Genomic DNA, 13924 nt, shown 5'->3' with positions numbered 1-13924 from the left:
ATATATAATATATTATTTCCCACACAATTTTTAATATCCTACTTCATCATTGGGTTCTAAAAATTATATTTACATTTTACGTCATTATACTTAATAATATTAAAAATATTTTTATACTTGTATAAGTTTTTATACAAATATTATTTTATTAGTATTATAAGATACTAATAGAAATATTTTTGTCATTTTTTCTTAATGTATATTATATTTTGATATAATAATTAATATTTAAATATTAATACACAAAAAACAAATGTGACCCTTTTAGAGTTAGACAGAAGTAGTATAATACTCCCTCCGTCTTGTAACAAAGTATCCATTTTTTTATTTTAGTCTGTCCCATAACAAAGTATGTATTTTCTTTTTTAGTAACTGTACTATCTACCTAACATTACAAATACCCTTACAATTTACAATAAATTACACAAATGTTATTACTTTTATATTGCACATACTAATAAGGTTATTTTAGTCATTTTTATTTTATTCCTACTACATCCAAATATAATACTAATATTTCTAAAACTACGTGCAAAAAACAAATGAATATTTAGTTATGGGACGGAAGGAGTATATATATTCTATTATTTTTGAAAAGTCAATATTTAACATTAAATATTATTTCTTTATATTATCGATATAATTTTTTAAATAAAAAAAAATTGAACCGTCGATTTGAACATAATATCGACGGTTAACAATTTGAAATATATTAAAACTCAAAGGGTAAACTGTTTTTTTAGTCCCGTAACTGAACCCCTTATCATTTTAGTCTCGTAAGTGGAGTCTGTCACAACCTAGTATTATAAGTGGAAAATTTTCGTTGTTTTAGTCCTCCAGCGCCAGCGAGGCCCGCGTGGCTCGCCAGAAGCCACGTGTCCGCCAACTGTCCTGCCAGGTCAGTGACACCTGGCGGACATGTGGATTTTTTTTTTTATTTTTTTTTTCAATTTGACCAAATAAAAAAAAATTAAAAAGCAAATAAAATTAAAAATAATTTTTCAAAAAAATTAAAAAATAAAATAAAATCCACCTGTCCGCCAAGTGTCGCTACCTGGCGGACACGTGGCCTCCGGCGAGCCAGGCCGGCGTCTCCGGCGCCAAAGGACTAAAACAACAAAAAATTTTCACTTATGGGACTGGTTTACGACATACTCCATTTACAGGACTAAAATAATAAAAAGGATCCAGTTACTCGGCTAAAAAAATAGTTTACCCAAACTCAAATAATACTATAAAAAATCGAAACCGACTAAATAATTCCGCCACCTATCTTTACATTCATATGCATTTCAATGCATCAAATTATATATATATATATATACACACGCACACACCCATGTGGGTGTGTGTTGGTTTCAGCTGCTCCACATGCATATATCGAAACATGAAAACATTCATCCAATAAGACATAAAAGGACGAAATGTGTTTTTGTCTATATTCTATCACACACACAATATAATATATATATATATAATGGTGTGTTAGGACACTCGTAACTGCGAGATCATAAATTTAAAATTCGTCGATATTTTCTTGGTTCTGCCTAAACTGGCTTACTTTGTTTGCATAGTTTGTATGTTATTGCACTCCGATTGAAAATTTACAAACGAAAAGGCGTTAAAAAAGTTTAAGGGACAATTAGGATGCTAATATATAAGTTTATAATGAAAAATATATTTCTAATATGATTTTTTTTAATTAAAAATATATTTGATTATATATTGTATATTGCACAAGAAAACAAAATTATTTGATATCTTAAATGAAAAATATGAATTTTAAATACGATGTTTTACTAAAATAAATTTGTCGATGAATAATGAGACACAAAGTCAAAAATCAACAACAAAACCAACCCCCGAACTTGTTTACGGGGTCGCTTTATATAAATAAAAACTTTAGAAAAGGTCCTCAACCCCTCCTTAGATTGGACTCTTATAAAAAATAGTGAACATTACCTATGTTCATATAAATTTTTGGGTAAATTATATTTTTGTAATTGTATAATTGGATCTCTTTATCATTTTAATTTTGTAAGTGGAGTCTGTCGCAAACTAGTTTTATAAGTGAAAAATTTTCGTTGTTTTAGTCTTTCGGCGTCCGAGACGCCCGCGTGGCTCGTCGGAAGCCACGTATTCGCCAGGTCAGCGACACCTGACGGACACGTGGATTTTATTTTATTTTTAATTTTGTTTTTCAATTGGTCCAAATAAAAAAAATTAAAAAAGGCAAATAAAATTTAGAAAAAAAATGAAAAAAATAATAATAAAATCCATATATCCGCCAAGTGTCGCTGACCTAGCGGACATGTAGCCTCCAGTGAGCCATGCGGGTGTCTCCAGCGCCAGAGGACTAAAACAACGAAAAATTTTCACTTATGAGATTAGTTTGCGACAGACTCCACTTACGGGACTAAAATGATAAATGGGTCCAGTTACAGGATTAAAAAAAACAATTTACCCTAAATTTTTTAATGTGTACCCATATTCATTTTTGTATAATTTGTTCTTAAAAATAATTTCTTCAACAAAATAAAAATAAATGAACCAATAATTATTCATAGAACATGACAAAAGGGACAAGATAGAATTGTGTTCACTTTTACAATACTTTGGATTTGGACTATGCTTAAGAAAATTGATTTGATTATTCATGTCAGTAAGTATTCTATTTTATTTTTTAAGTATATTTGTAAATTATATGGTTAAATATCTTTGTTTCAAAATAATTTTAAAATAAAAAATAACAAAATACGTACGAAAAATTTGTTTTGAATATACAAATCTAATTAGTTTGGATCACAATGTTACAAATGGTATCAGATCCAACTTATGATAACAAAATAATAATAAAATTCAAGAAGATTAATGATTGATTATTTATATATATATATATATATTTCTTTTTCGAAAGCTCATCTAATTTTTGGATGATTTGCTAAGTGACGACAAGACGTTCTAGTTTTCTAGGGCAATAATTTTTCATGTGGTATTATTGGAGTTCACATCATTTTTTAAAATTGACTTTTTTTTGGTATATTTCAAATCAAATATTTATATAAATAATAAAGGATTTCATATGTGACAAATATTTCATAGCTTATATTTTTAGTAATTAGCAATTATATTGTTTATTCATCGAAAAAATTATACATATATGTATAATATCACTTATAAATCATTGAATATAATATTTTAAATAAAAAAAAAAGTTATGAATGAAATATTTTTTAAATAACATGTTTCAATAAATATTTCAAAAATAAAATTGAAAAATATAACCCTTGATTTTTTTCCGTATATTTCAAGTAAAATATTTATATAAATAATAAAGGATGAATGTTTCCTCGCTTATATTTTTAGAAATTAGCAATTATATTGCTTTTTTATTGACAAAATTATATACATATGTATAATATCACTTAGAAATCATTGTCTATAATATTTTAAATAAAAAAAACAAGTTATGAATGAAATATTTTTTTAAATAACATTGTTCAATAAATATTTCAAAAATAAAATTGAAAAGTATAAGCTTGATCGAAAGGACGTAAGCCAAACTCAAAGTCCTTAAAGTTAGTCGATAAAATGTAAAATTAAATACCAAAAAGCCACATTTTTAAGGGGCCCCTATAGGCCATATTGACTAAAATATCTCCTAATAATGTCCCTTAGAACATGGAGCAAATTATGGCACTTGATTTCCTTAGTGTATATATAATGTCTTCCCTATATCTCCCCTTCACACTCCTATCACTTCTTTCTTGATCTTTACTTTCACTAATTCACACATATATAGAGAGAGAGTGGGGGAAGAGAGAGAAAGATTAGAAATCTAACCTAAAGGGCAAAAGAAAAAAAAAAAAAAGTTCTTTTGAGCCATTTTCAAACCCTAATTAAGGAAAGATAGAAATGGACATTGAATTGGTGAAGTGTGAGTGTTGTGGGCTTAAGGAGGATTGTACACAAGACTACATTAGTGAGGTGAAGTCGAAATTCGAAGGGAAATGGCTATGCGGGCTTTGCTCGGAGGCCGTGAGGGATGAGGTGAAGAAAAAATCGGCGTCGAGGGTTGATGAAGTTGTCAAGGCTCACATGTCTTTTCGTAAAGAGTATAAGTCGAATCCGGCGGTTCAAGTGGCCGATGGGATGAGGAAAATGTTGAGGCGACGATCGGGTGATATGGGCTCGTCCCCATCTTCGTCCCCTTCGAAGAAATACTCGAGCACGTCGCAAGTTTCGTCGTATTATTAGGGGTAATTTATGTTATTACATGCATGGGAGATGATCTTCTATGTGTTCTTGCCCTTTCTTGATGAATTTGTGGTGTCTTTTTGTGTATATATATATATATATAGATATGTGACAAGGGAAGTTATTTTAAGGCAAGAGGATTACTTTACTTGGAGATTTTTTTGTTAGTCTTTAGGTTTTAATTATTATCATGCAATTTCTAGTATTTTCTTTAAATATATATATATATTTCATAAAATATTATTTGAATGCAAAAAAGCATACCAAAAAAATATATTTATTGTCTTCATATTTGACATTCTTGTTTTGTCTTTTAATGTCTTGAAGGTTTTTTTCTTTTGATATAATAAAGAGGCATTAAAGATGATGGGAAAAAATAAAAAAAGAAAAGAAAAGGACTACACGGAGGGATAGGATGGGGAGGAAATTTTCATGCTTAAAAGAAAATGCATTTCACTCATCATAAAAAAATATGTTCATATATATATATATATATATATATATTTATATATTCATTTACTTTTTACACAGAATTTAGAAATATTAGTATTATATTGGGATAAAATAGAAATAAAGGTAAAAAGACTAAATTAACCCTATTAGTATAGTATGATATAAAAATAATGGCATTTGTGTAATATATTATAAATTAGAATGGTATTTGTAATGTTAGTTAAACAGTACAATTACAAAAAAAAATAGATACTTTGTTATGAGACGGACCAAAATAGAAAAATTGATAGATTGTTAAAGGACGGAATACATATTTTTTTATAAATTTTAGTATGAATAAATAATAACTAGTATTTTTATCTTTTATATTAATATCTATATATATATATATAAATGACAATATATATATATATATATATTTACTTAAAAGATAAATGAAAATATTTTTAGGAAAAAAAAAAGAAGCAAATATATTTATATTTTTTAATGATGGATGGAGCTTCTTTTTATTTATTTAGTTATTTTTGTAAGTCTTTAGAACCTGACATCTCAAATCTATATGTTGGATTGCTGAAGAAAAACAAAATTAAAAATTAGCATATAATTTTGTATCTTTTTTTTAATTTTTGAACAAAATACTTGTTGGATGTAATATTTTATATGAAAACTTTATATTTTTTTCCGTCTCAATTTAAAGTATTTTTCTTTTTATTTTTCCTGTCTTATTTCAAAGTATCTATTTCTTATTTTAGAAAAAGTAAACATACACTAATACCAAATTATTTTTTAATTTTTATCTAAATTACAAACATACTATTACGCATACAATTACTTTATATAAAAAGTCAAATGGCAAAAATATCAAAATTTCCTGCACACTTCCATTGACCAATAAAATACTATTATTTCTTAATCTACTACAAAACCCCAAAGCAATCCCTTTGATAAGGGACGGAGAGAGTATACTTTTACAAAAAAAAAAAAAGAAAAAAAAAAAAATGATATTATATAACAAAAGAAATTGAGAAAAAAATATTTTTAAAAAAAAAAGTTAAAAGGATAATTAATTTTACAACTCGAAATAAATCATATGGGATTAAGTTGGAAATATCTATTGAATTTATTACTGAAAAAGCTAAAATTTTGGTGTCGAATCTTAATTAAATTTATTTATATAAGTAAGAATCCATAATTAATTTTTAGATCTTTTTAACATATACTTACAAAATTAAAACATAAAACCATATAAAATAAATAAATAAACCCAAAAATTTTGCAATATTACAAGATTCCTGTAAATCAAAAGATATGATATACTCCCTCCGTCCCGAAATTAAATATTTAGTTTTTTTTTCACATAGTTTTAGAAATATTAATATTATATTGGGATATAGTAGGAATAAAGTAGAAATGACTAAAATAACCTTATTAATATGTGTGATATAAAGGTAATAGCATTTGTATAATATATTGTAAATTGTAAGGGTATTTATAATGTTAGGTAAATAGTACAGTTACTTAAAAAAAAAAGAAAATTGATACTTTGTTATAGAACGGATTAAAATGAAATTAAAATGAAAAATTAGATACTTTGTTATGAGACGGAGGGAGTATATGGATTTGTTGACCCAAAATTTTCTTTTAACACGATTATCAATATATATATATTTTTTTATTATCTAACAAAAATTAATATTCAACATAAATTATAATTCATTAAATTACCGACACAATTTTATATATTTTTATAAAAAAAATTTCAAATCAAAATACTAAACAAACAATTACTATATATAAATATATAAAAATAAATTGGAAAAATATATATATATATATATATAATTAGGTAGCACTATCACTTTCTTTATATATAGGATCAATAATTAATTAATTAATTAATAGATTACTTGGTCAAAAGGGATTATTAAATTTTGCCAACAAACGCAACCAACTCTCCCTATAACCTAATTTAATGATCTCACTCATATCACTTTCCATAAAGCAACATTATTATTATTATTATTATTATTATTATTATTATTTATTATTATTATTATTATTATTATTTTATGACTTATTATTATTTTTAGGGTAGACTGTTTTTTAGTCTCGTAACTGGATCCGCTTATCATTTTAGTCCCGTAAGTGGAGCCTGTCGCAAACTAGTCTCATAAGTGAAATTTTTTCGTTGTTTTAGTCCTTCGGCGCCGAAGACACCCGCGTGGCTCGCCGGAGGTGACGTGTCCCCCAAGTGTCGCTGACCTGGCGGACACGTAGATTTTTTATATTTTTTTTCATTTTTTTAAAACTTATTTTTAATTTATTTTTAATTTTATTTGTATTTTTCTATTTTTTTTTATTTGGTCCAATTAAAAAAATTAAAAAAATTAAAAAAAAATAATAAATCTACATATCCGTCAGGTGTCGCTGATCTGGCGGGACACCTGGCGGACACGTTACCTCCGGCGAGCCACGGGGCGTCTCCGGCGCCGGAGGACTAAAACAGCAAAAAATTTTACTTATGGAACTAGTTTGCGATAGGCTCCACTTATGGGACTAAAATGATAAAGAGGTCCAGTTACGGGACTAAAAAAACAATTTACCCTTATTATTATTATTAAAAGTGAAATCAGCAATAACATGCATCGAGATATAATCTTAACATCTATATATATATATATATATATCACATTAACTGTTTTTTTAGTTCCGTAACTGAAAACTTTTATCATATTAGTCCTCTCTTATCATTTTAGTCTCGTAAGTGGAGTCTGTCGCAAACTAGTTCCATAAGTGAAAAATTTTCGTTGTTTTACTCCTCCGGCGCCGGAGACGTCCGCGTAGCTCGTCGGAGGCCACGTGTCCGCCAGGTCAGCGACACTGACGGACACGTGGTTTTTATTATTTTTATTTTATTTATTTTAATTTTTTTTAAAAACATATTTTTAAATTAATTTTTAATTTTATTTGCCTTTTTAAATTTTTTTATTTGGTTCAATCGAAAAAAAATTAAAAAAAAGAAAAAAAATCACGTGTCCGTTAGGTGTCGCTGACCTGGCGGGACATCCGGCAGACACGTGGCTTCCGGCGAGTCACGCGGGCGTCTCCGGCGCTAGAGGCCTAAAACAACGAAAATTTTTCACATACAAGACTAGTTTGCAACAGACTTCACTTACGAAGCTAAAATGATAAGGGATCTAGTTACGAAACTAAAAAAACAGTTTACCCATATATATATATAATAAGTTTCTGTACAAACAAACACACCCTAAATAACAGATGTTATAATTGATATCAAATATAATATAAATATATTATATGAACTAAAGTAATAATAATATGTACAATATATGCTTATTTAATTTTAATCATATGATAATAAATAGTTATTTATGTGGAAAACTCTACCATCTCCATTTTCACGACTCAAAATAAAAAATTAGTCTTCATTTAAGATTCCAAAAGTATTAATTATATTTAAGATTCCAAAAATGTAATTCAAATGATACGCTTGTAATTTATATAAAAGGTAAAAAATATTTTGATATCAGTGTGTTAATTACTTATAAATTTAAAAGATACTTTTGAATAAAACAGACGAAAATAGTAAAAATAATATTTTGAGCTGAAGGAATATAAAATTTTATTATCTACAAAATAACATTTATATTGTATATATGTTTTTATTAAAATATAGTTTTTAAAATAATTAAACATATATTTTCGTTGACGTAATCCATGTGAGTTTGTATACATATATTTTTTTCAGGTTATAAAAAAGAATAACTTTAATCAATGTAACGAATTCGAAAAAAAATGAAAAAAGGATGAGATAGGGAAGAAATTGATACTCAACCTAGTTGATTAAGAAGTCAGGATTTATTATTTTAATTATTTTTATGTTGTAACTATAATTAATTATTGTTTATATGATTTTTATACAATAATAGATGATAAATATATATCTAAATAAAATCAAAATCAAAATTAATTGTTTTTAGATAAAATTTAAATTTAGAAAAAACAAAAATATTAAAATGAATATATATATAAACAGACGGTTCAAATTGTATTCAGTTGTTTTTAAACCAAAATAAATTATTTTTAAACCATAACCGAAACTGTTAAACCATAATCAAAATTATCACTCGAAAAATTTGATTTCAGTTGAATATTTTGACAAATCGCAACCGACGGTTTGAACGTCTGAACAAGTTTAGGTTGAGGACTTGACCTCTAGACTAAACCCTAGTTCCCTTGAGTGTACCATCTTAATCATTCAACTTTTTTTTTTTTTGGGATTTTAAGAATTAATTTTTTATATAAAAAAAAATTGATAAATACTCCGTCCGTCTAGAAGAGACGTCTTGTTAGGAATTAGCATCGGAAATAAAGAATAATAGTATTTAATTAAAATTTGGTATAAAGTAGAATGTAAAAGACTATAATGTCTTTGCTTTTTGAAATATTCTAAAAGGTAGGTTAGAGTAATAATTAAAGGTAGTTTGGAAAAGTATGAATAATTTTGTCATAAAGTGAGAACTACGGTACTAAATGAGGAAACAAGACAATTGTTTTGGGACGAACGAAAATGGAAAAACAAGATAACTCTTTTGGGACGGAGGGAGTATAAAAAATTAAGAAAAGTTTTTTAAAGTTTTTTTATATAAAATTTGGTTAATTTGAGTAACTTTTATATAACTTGGGTTAATTTGAGTTTTTAAAGTTTTTTAATTTTTTTATGGAAAGTATTTTAAGAATTTTAAATTAAAAAATTATGAAAAAAATACGTTATTTTAGGATTTGCGAATTTCAAAGGATTTAACACCTTTTTTTGAGAAAATTAATATTTTATAGAAAATTACAATAGGATTTTTTAGATTAAAAAATTAATTGTTCTTTATGGAAATATTTTTTTATAGGTAATACTTTATATGGTTCAATACAATAGTCTTGTTTACCATTTTTGTCTATCCCAAAATAATAGTCTTATTTTCATAAATAACCATATCACTATAAAACTACCTTTACTTTTTCATTATTATTACACAATTACCACTACTTTTTATACTACTACACTCACAAGGGCAAAAGAGTCTTTTTACTCGTATTTTTTACCCTATTCGTTAAATTATGTGTCAAATTCAATCAGACTATAGTTCTGGAACGGAGGGAGTAATTTTTATAGAAAAATAGTTGATTTAACATTTTTAACAATTCCCAATATATAATACTAACGTTCGGTTCTAAGGGTCTCATTTATTTTTTGCGCTTTTGATTTTTAAATATTAATTATTATATCAAAATGTAATACAAATTAAGAAAAAATTGTAAAAATACTTTCATCAGTGTCTTATAATACTAATAGAACTGACATTTGTACAAAAAATGATACAAATATAAAGATAATTTTAATATTAAATACAATAACGTAAAAGGTAAATGTGACCCTTAAAGATAGACGAACTACGTATTTTTCACAATATTGTGGCCCAACCCTCAAAGATGTGAAGTGGTAATTTATTCACTTTAGCAACAATTCCTTCACTTCTCAATATATAAAACATAATATAATATTTCCTTCGTCGAGGATATTATGTATGTTTTACTATAGAAATAAAAAAAAATTATATATTAAAATTAAGATAATTAATGAGTCTAATTAAAATTTAAAAAATTAAAATAAAATTAAAGTGTATAATTTTTTATAAAAAAAAGTGACAAAATTAGTGAGACTGTCGAAAATGAAAAGATGGACATAGTAACATAAACGAAAAAAGTATATATTATATTATTTTACAAAAAATTAAAATTAAAATTCAATATAAAATATAATTGTTTATATTTTATATAAAAAAGATACTTCAAATCAAAATATTAAATATTTTAAATGTAGGAAAAAAATAATATTTTTGGGAATATTAGATTTGAAAAATACTTGAAAATTTTTAAATAAAAAAAATTGTTGTATTTATTAGTACAAGTTAACGTTAACTTTTGGAATCTTTAGATTTGATATAAAAAATTAATTCATTTTTATAGAAATTTACACTAATTTTGGGATTTTAATTTAAATTAAAAATTTTATTTATTGAAAAATATTATCATATATATACATATATATTTGACAATTATAGGTGCGAATTTTTTTTAGAAAAATGATCATATATCATATATAAATTACATCCTCACCAAAAAAAAACCCAAATATTAAATATAAAATATCATCTTTTTATATTATATTTTTTTATATCTCATATTAAAAAAATACAAATATATATATGTGGTATATATAGTAGTTAATTAGGGTTCCATGGGTTCTTCATGGTAAGTCAAAAACCGACTCTTGTTTTCTTCTTCCTTAGCCAGTTTCTTCAGCCACAATCTGTGGAAACTTTTGTTCGATTTGATCGACAATGAGGTCTGTGTCGAAGAATAAAGCATCGTTGTCCAGTCGAATCCGAGGCTGCGGTTTATGGCTCATCCGAAGGCGTAAGAGAAATCCTTTATGGCTAATCGGAAGGCGTAAGAGAAATCCATGCAGATTCTTTCATCCAAATTCTAAATTGGCAGAAGATCGAAAAGATTTTGGTATAAACCCTAATTTTACCTTTAGTTTTTTTCAATTTTATAATTCTATGGTGTAGAAAACCCTAATTCTGCTTCCAGGTTTTTAAATTTTATAATTATATGGTGAAGTATTCTATGATGAAGAAAACCCTAATTTTATCTTCAGTTTTTTTTTTTTTTTCAATTTTGTAATTTATGGTGAAGAAGGTGAAGAAAACTCTAATTTTTTAATTTATTTTTTAAAATTTTTCAGTAGATTTGATCAGTTGTTTTCAATTTTATAATTCCATGGTGAAGAAGGTGAAAAAACTATTTTTTTTTTATTTTTTTTTTAAATTTTTCAGTAGATTTGATCGGTTTTTTCCCATTTTGTAATTCTATGGTGAAGAAGGTAAAGAAAACTCTAATTTTTTTTAATTTACTTTTAAATTTTTCAGTAGATTTGATCAGTCTTTTTTTTTTTTTTTTTTATTTTATAATTCTACAATGAAGAAAGGTGAAGAAAATTCTAATTTTGTTATTTATTTTTAAAATTTTACCATGATCAGATAAAAGGTATTTACCACATGAAATGATGATCGAAATTCTTACATGGCTTCCACCGGAGGAACTTCTACGTTGCCGGAGTGTCTGCAAGTCATGGTTATCGGCAATTTCCGATGCCAACTTTATCGCCGATCATAGGCAAAAGAACAGCAGCAAGGATCGTGTCGTAATTCTTACGACACTGCCAGCCGCATCTTTTGGTCGCCTAGTTGAACTCGAATATCGCCTCTTTTCCGACGGGAATTGCTCGAATACAATTACTCAGTCTTTTCGAAATGATGGGCAGCATTTGTACGCCTCTGAAAAGTGGGATCTTGAGGGCACATGCAATGGGGTTTTTTGCTTAACAAATTATTTGTACGATAGTTATTTGTACGATATCGACTATAAATTCATGATATGCTTATGCGATTCCTCGATACGAAGACTATCTCTTATCCCGAACTATAAATCGCGATATCGTCGTTCTACGGATCGATTCGGGATTGGATTCGATACATTGGAAAAGGGCTACAAGATCGTGAAGGTAAACATATTTTTTTTTAGGGGTCGTCATTTTGGACAAGCTGCTGTTCTTTCGCTTAAATCCATGATCTGGAAAGATATTGAGTGCCTACTTTATGGTAAGACTTTGCGTGGCAAATCAATTTTTTTACATGGATCGATCCATTGGATTGGCGATAGGGTTGATGCGACGGCTAGTTGTGTAGTCTCTTTCGACCTTCGTAACGAAGTTTTCAAAGAACTAGAATTGCCGCGATGTAAGTATACTAAAAAAATGTCGATTCATGTGGTCGGAGGAGACACTCTTTGTGCTATGGCATTTGAAGACGAGGACTTGACTTGTCGCGTTTGGATGATGAAAGAATATGGGGTCGCAGAGTCGTGGATAGAGCAATATAAAGCTGTTCTTCCCGTTGGGATACTTCGTTGTGTGGATGTGAGTATTGGCGGGAGATTACTATGCGTAAGCGATGGATCCGATCTCTATCTTGTGAAAAGTGGACTGTTAGAAAAATTGATTGATAAAAGACCGGATAGTCGCCGGATGAAGGCGCGGGATAATTATGGAAAATATATTTTGTACGATCTGCAGTCGCAAAATTACACTAGCATTTGTTGGGGAGACTTGGATTGCATTGTCTTCTCCATCCAAAGCAGTCTCGACTTTTTATAATTGATTTTAAGATATTTTGGATTTTTGTTCACTTTGTGTTTTAAATTTTTGATGATATTCGTGGATCTGTTTTTGTTTTTGTTTTTATTTTTTTTTTATGAAAAATTAACTTATTTTTTTAGTGTATGTCTTTTAGGTTTATAATCTTTCTATTATTTGCGCTTTTAAGCCTTTTTTTTTTTTCTTTGAAATTAAATTTTATATTATTTTGAATTATACAATAATAGTTTTTCAATGAAATAACTAAGCATTATTTAATTTGGCAGAAAATCAGTGTAGATTCCTTCGTCAACATTCTAATTTGGCAGAAACTCGAAAGAAATTTGGTAAAGAAAAAAAAAACCCCTAATTTTATTTTATTAATTTTCACACTTTCAATTTTATAATTAATTATGCAGTGATGAAGAAACCCTTATATTTTTCAATGTAGATTTGATGATGAGTTGTAGAGAAATGAATAGATATCTTTCCTATGAGCCGGGGACGAAGAGAGTAATTTTTTTTAAATATTGCAAATAGTATTTGGTTCGATTTAAATATAAAATATTTGTATATTTATAAATACCCGAACAGTGCCCAACCCAAGCCTTCACTTATGTTCAATATTGTTAGATTGTCCCAACATTCATTTAAAAAATTTCATTTAAAAACCATCAATAGATGAACTAATAAAATATATAACATGCATTAATTGGCGAATAAATAATTTTAATATATTATTTAACTTTAGATAATGAAAACCATCATAAATATTAAATCTAACAACAATAACTCTATAAAATAGGAGTATAGTTTTTTTTTTATTTTAAATAATAATATTTTGAATTAAAATAATTGTTTAATGTATATGATATAAATACACATTGATTTAATATTCTTTGAAATAGTAAAAAATAATTCCTCTATCATTTAAAATTCTAA

General features: G+C 26.8%; 2 protein-coding genes across 2 annotated transcripts; both read left to right on the top strand.

Annotated features, from left to right (window-relative positions):
- Window positions 1–3735: 3735 nt before the first annotated feature.
- LOC127250571 (uncharacterized) lies at window positions 3736–4520 on the top strand. Its single transcript, XM_051273925.1, has one exon. The coding sequence runs from the start codon at window positions 3916–3918 to the stop codon at window positions 4255–4257; it is 342 nt and encodes a 113-aa protein (XP_051129882.1). The 5' UTR covers window positions 3736–3915; the 3' UTR covers window positions 4258–4520.
- A 6606-nt stretch (window positions 4521–11126) lies between these two features.
- LOC127250184 (F-box protein At3g07870-like) lies at window positions 11127–13003 on the top strand. The gene is made up of 2 exons (XM_051273344.1): window positions 11127–11301; window positions 11829–13003. The coding sequence occupies exons 1-2, from the start codon at window positions 11127–11129 to the stop codon at window positions 13001–13003; spliced, it is 1350 nt and encodes a 449-aa protein (XP_051129301.1).
- The last annotated feature ends 921 nt before the right edge of the window (window positions 13004–13924 follow it).

The sequence above is a fragment of the Andrographis paniculata genome, unplaced genomic scaffold (assembly GCF_009805555.1).
Source record: "Andrographis paniculata isolate CXL003 unplaced genomic scaffold, ASM980555v1 Contig37END, whole genome shotgun sequence".
NCBI classification, from domain to species: Eukaryota; Viridiplantae; Streptophyta; class Magnoliopsida; order Lamiales; family Acanthaceae; genus Andrographis; species Andrographis paniculata.
This window is presented reverse-complemented; position numbering and strand designations above follow the sequence as displayed.

What these genes read in the sequence shown, in the direction of transcription:
- LOC127250571 (XM_051273925.1), top strand. Translation starts at nt 3,916, where the DNA reads ATGGACATTGAATTGGTGAAGTGTGAGTGTTGTGGGCTTAAGGAGGAT.
- LOC127250184 (XM_051273344.1), top strand. Translation starts at nt 11,127, where the DNA reads ATGAGGTCTGTGTCGAAGAATAAAGCATCGTTGTCCAGTCGAATCCGA. An exon ending in AGAAGATCGAAAAGATTTTG is followed by an intron (nt 11,302 to 11,828) that starts GTATAAACCCTA and finishes TACCATGATCAG; the next exon opens with ATAAAAGGTATTTACCACAT.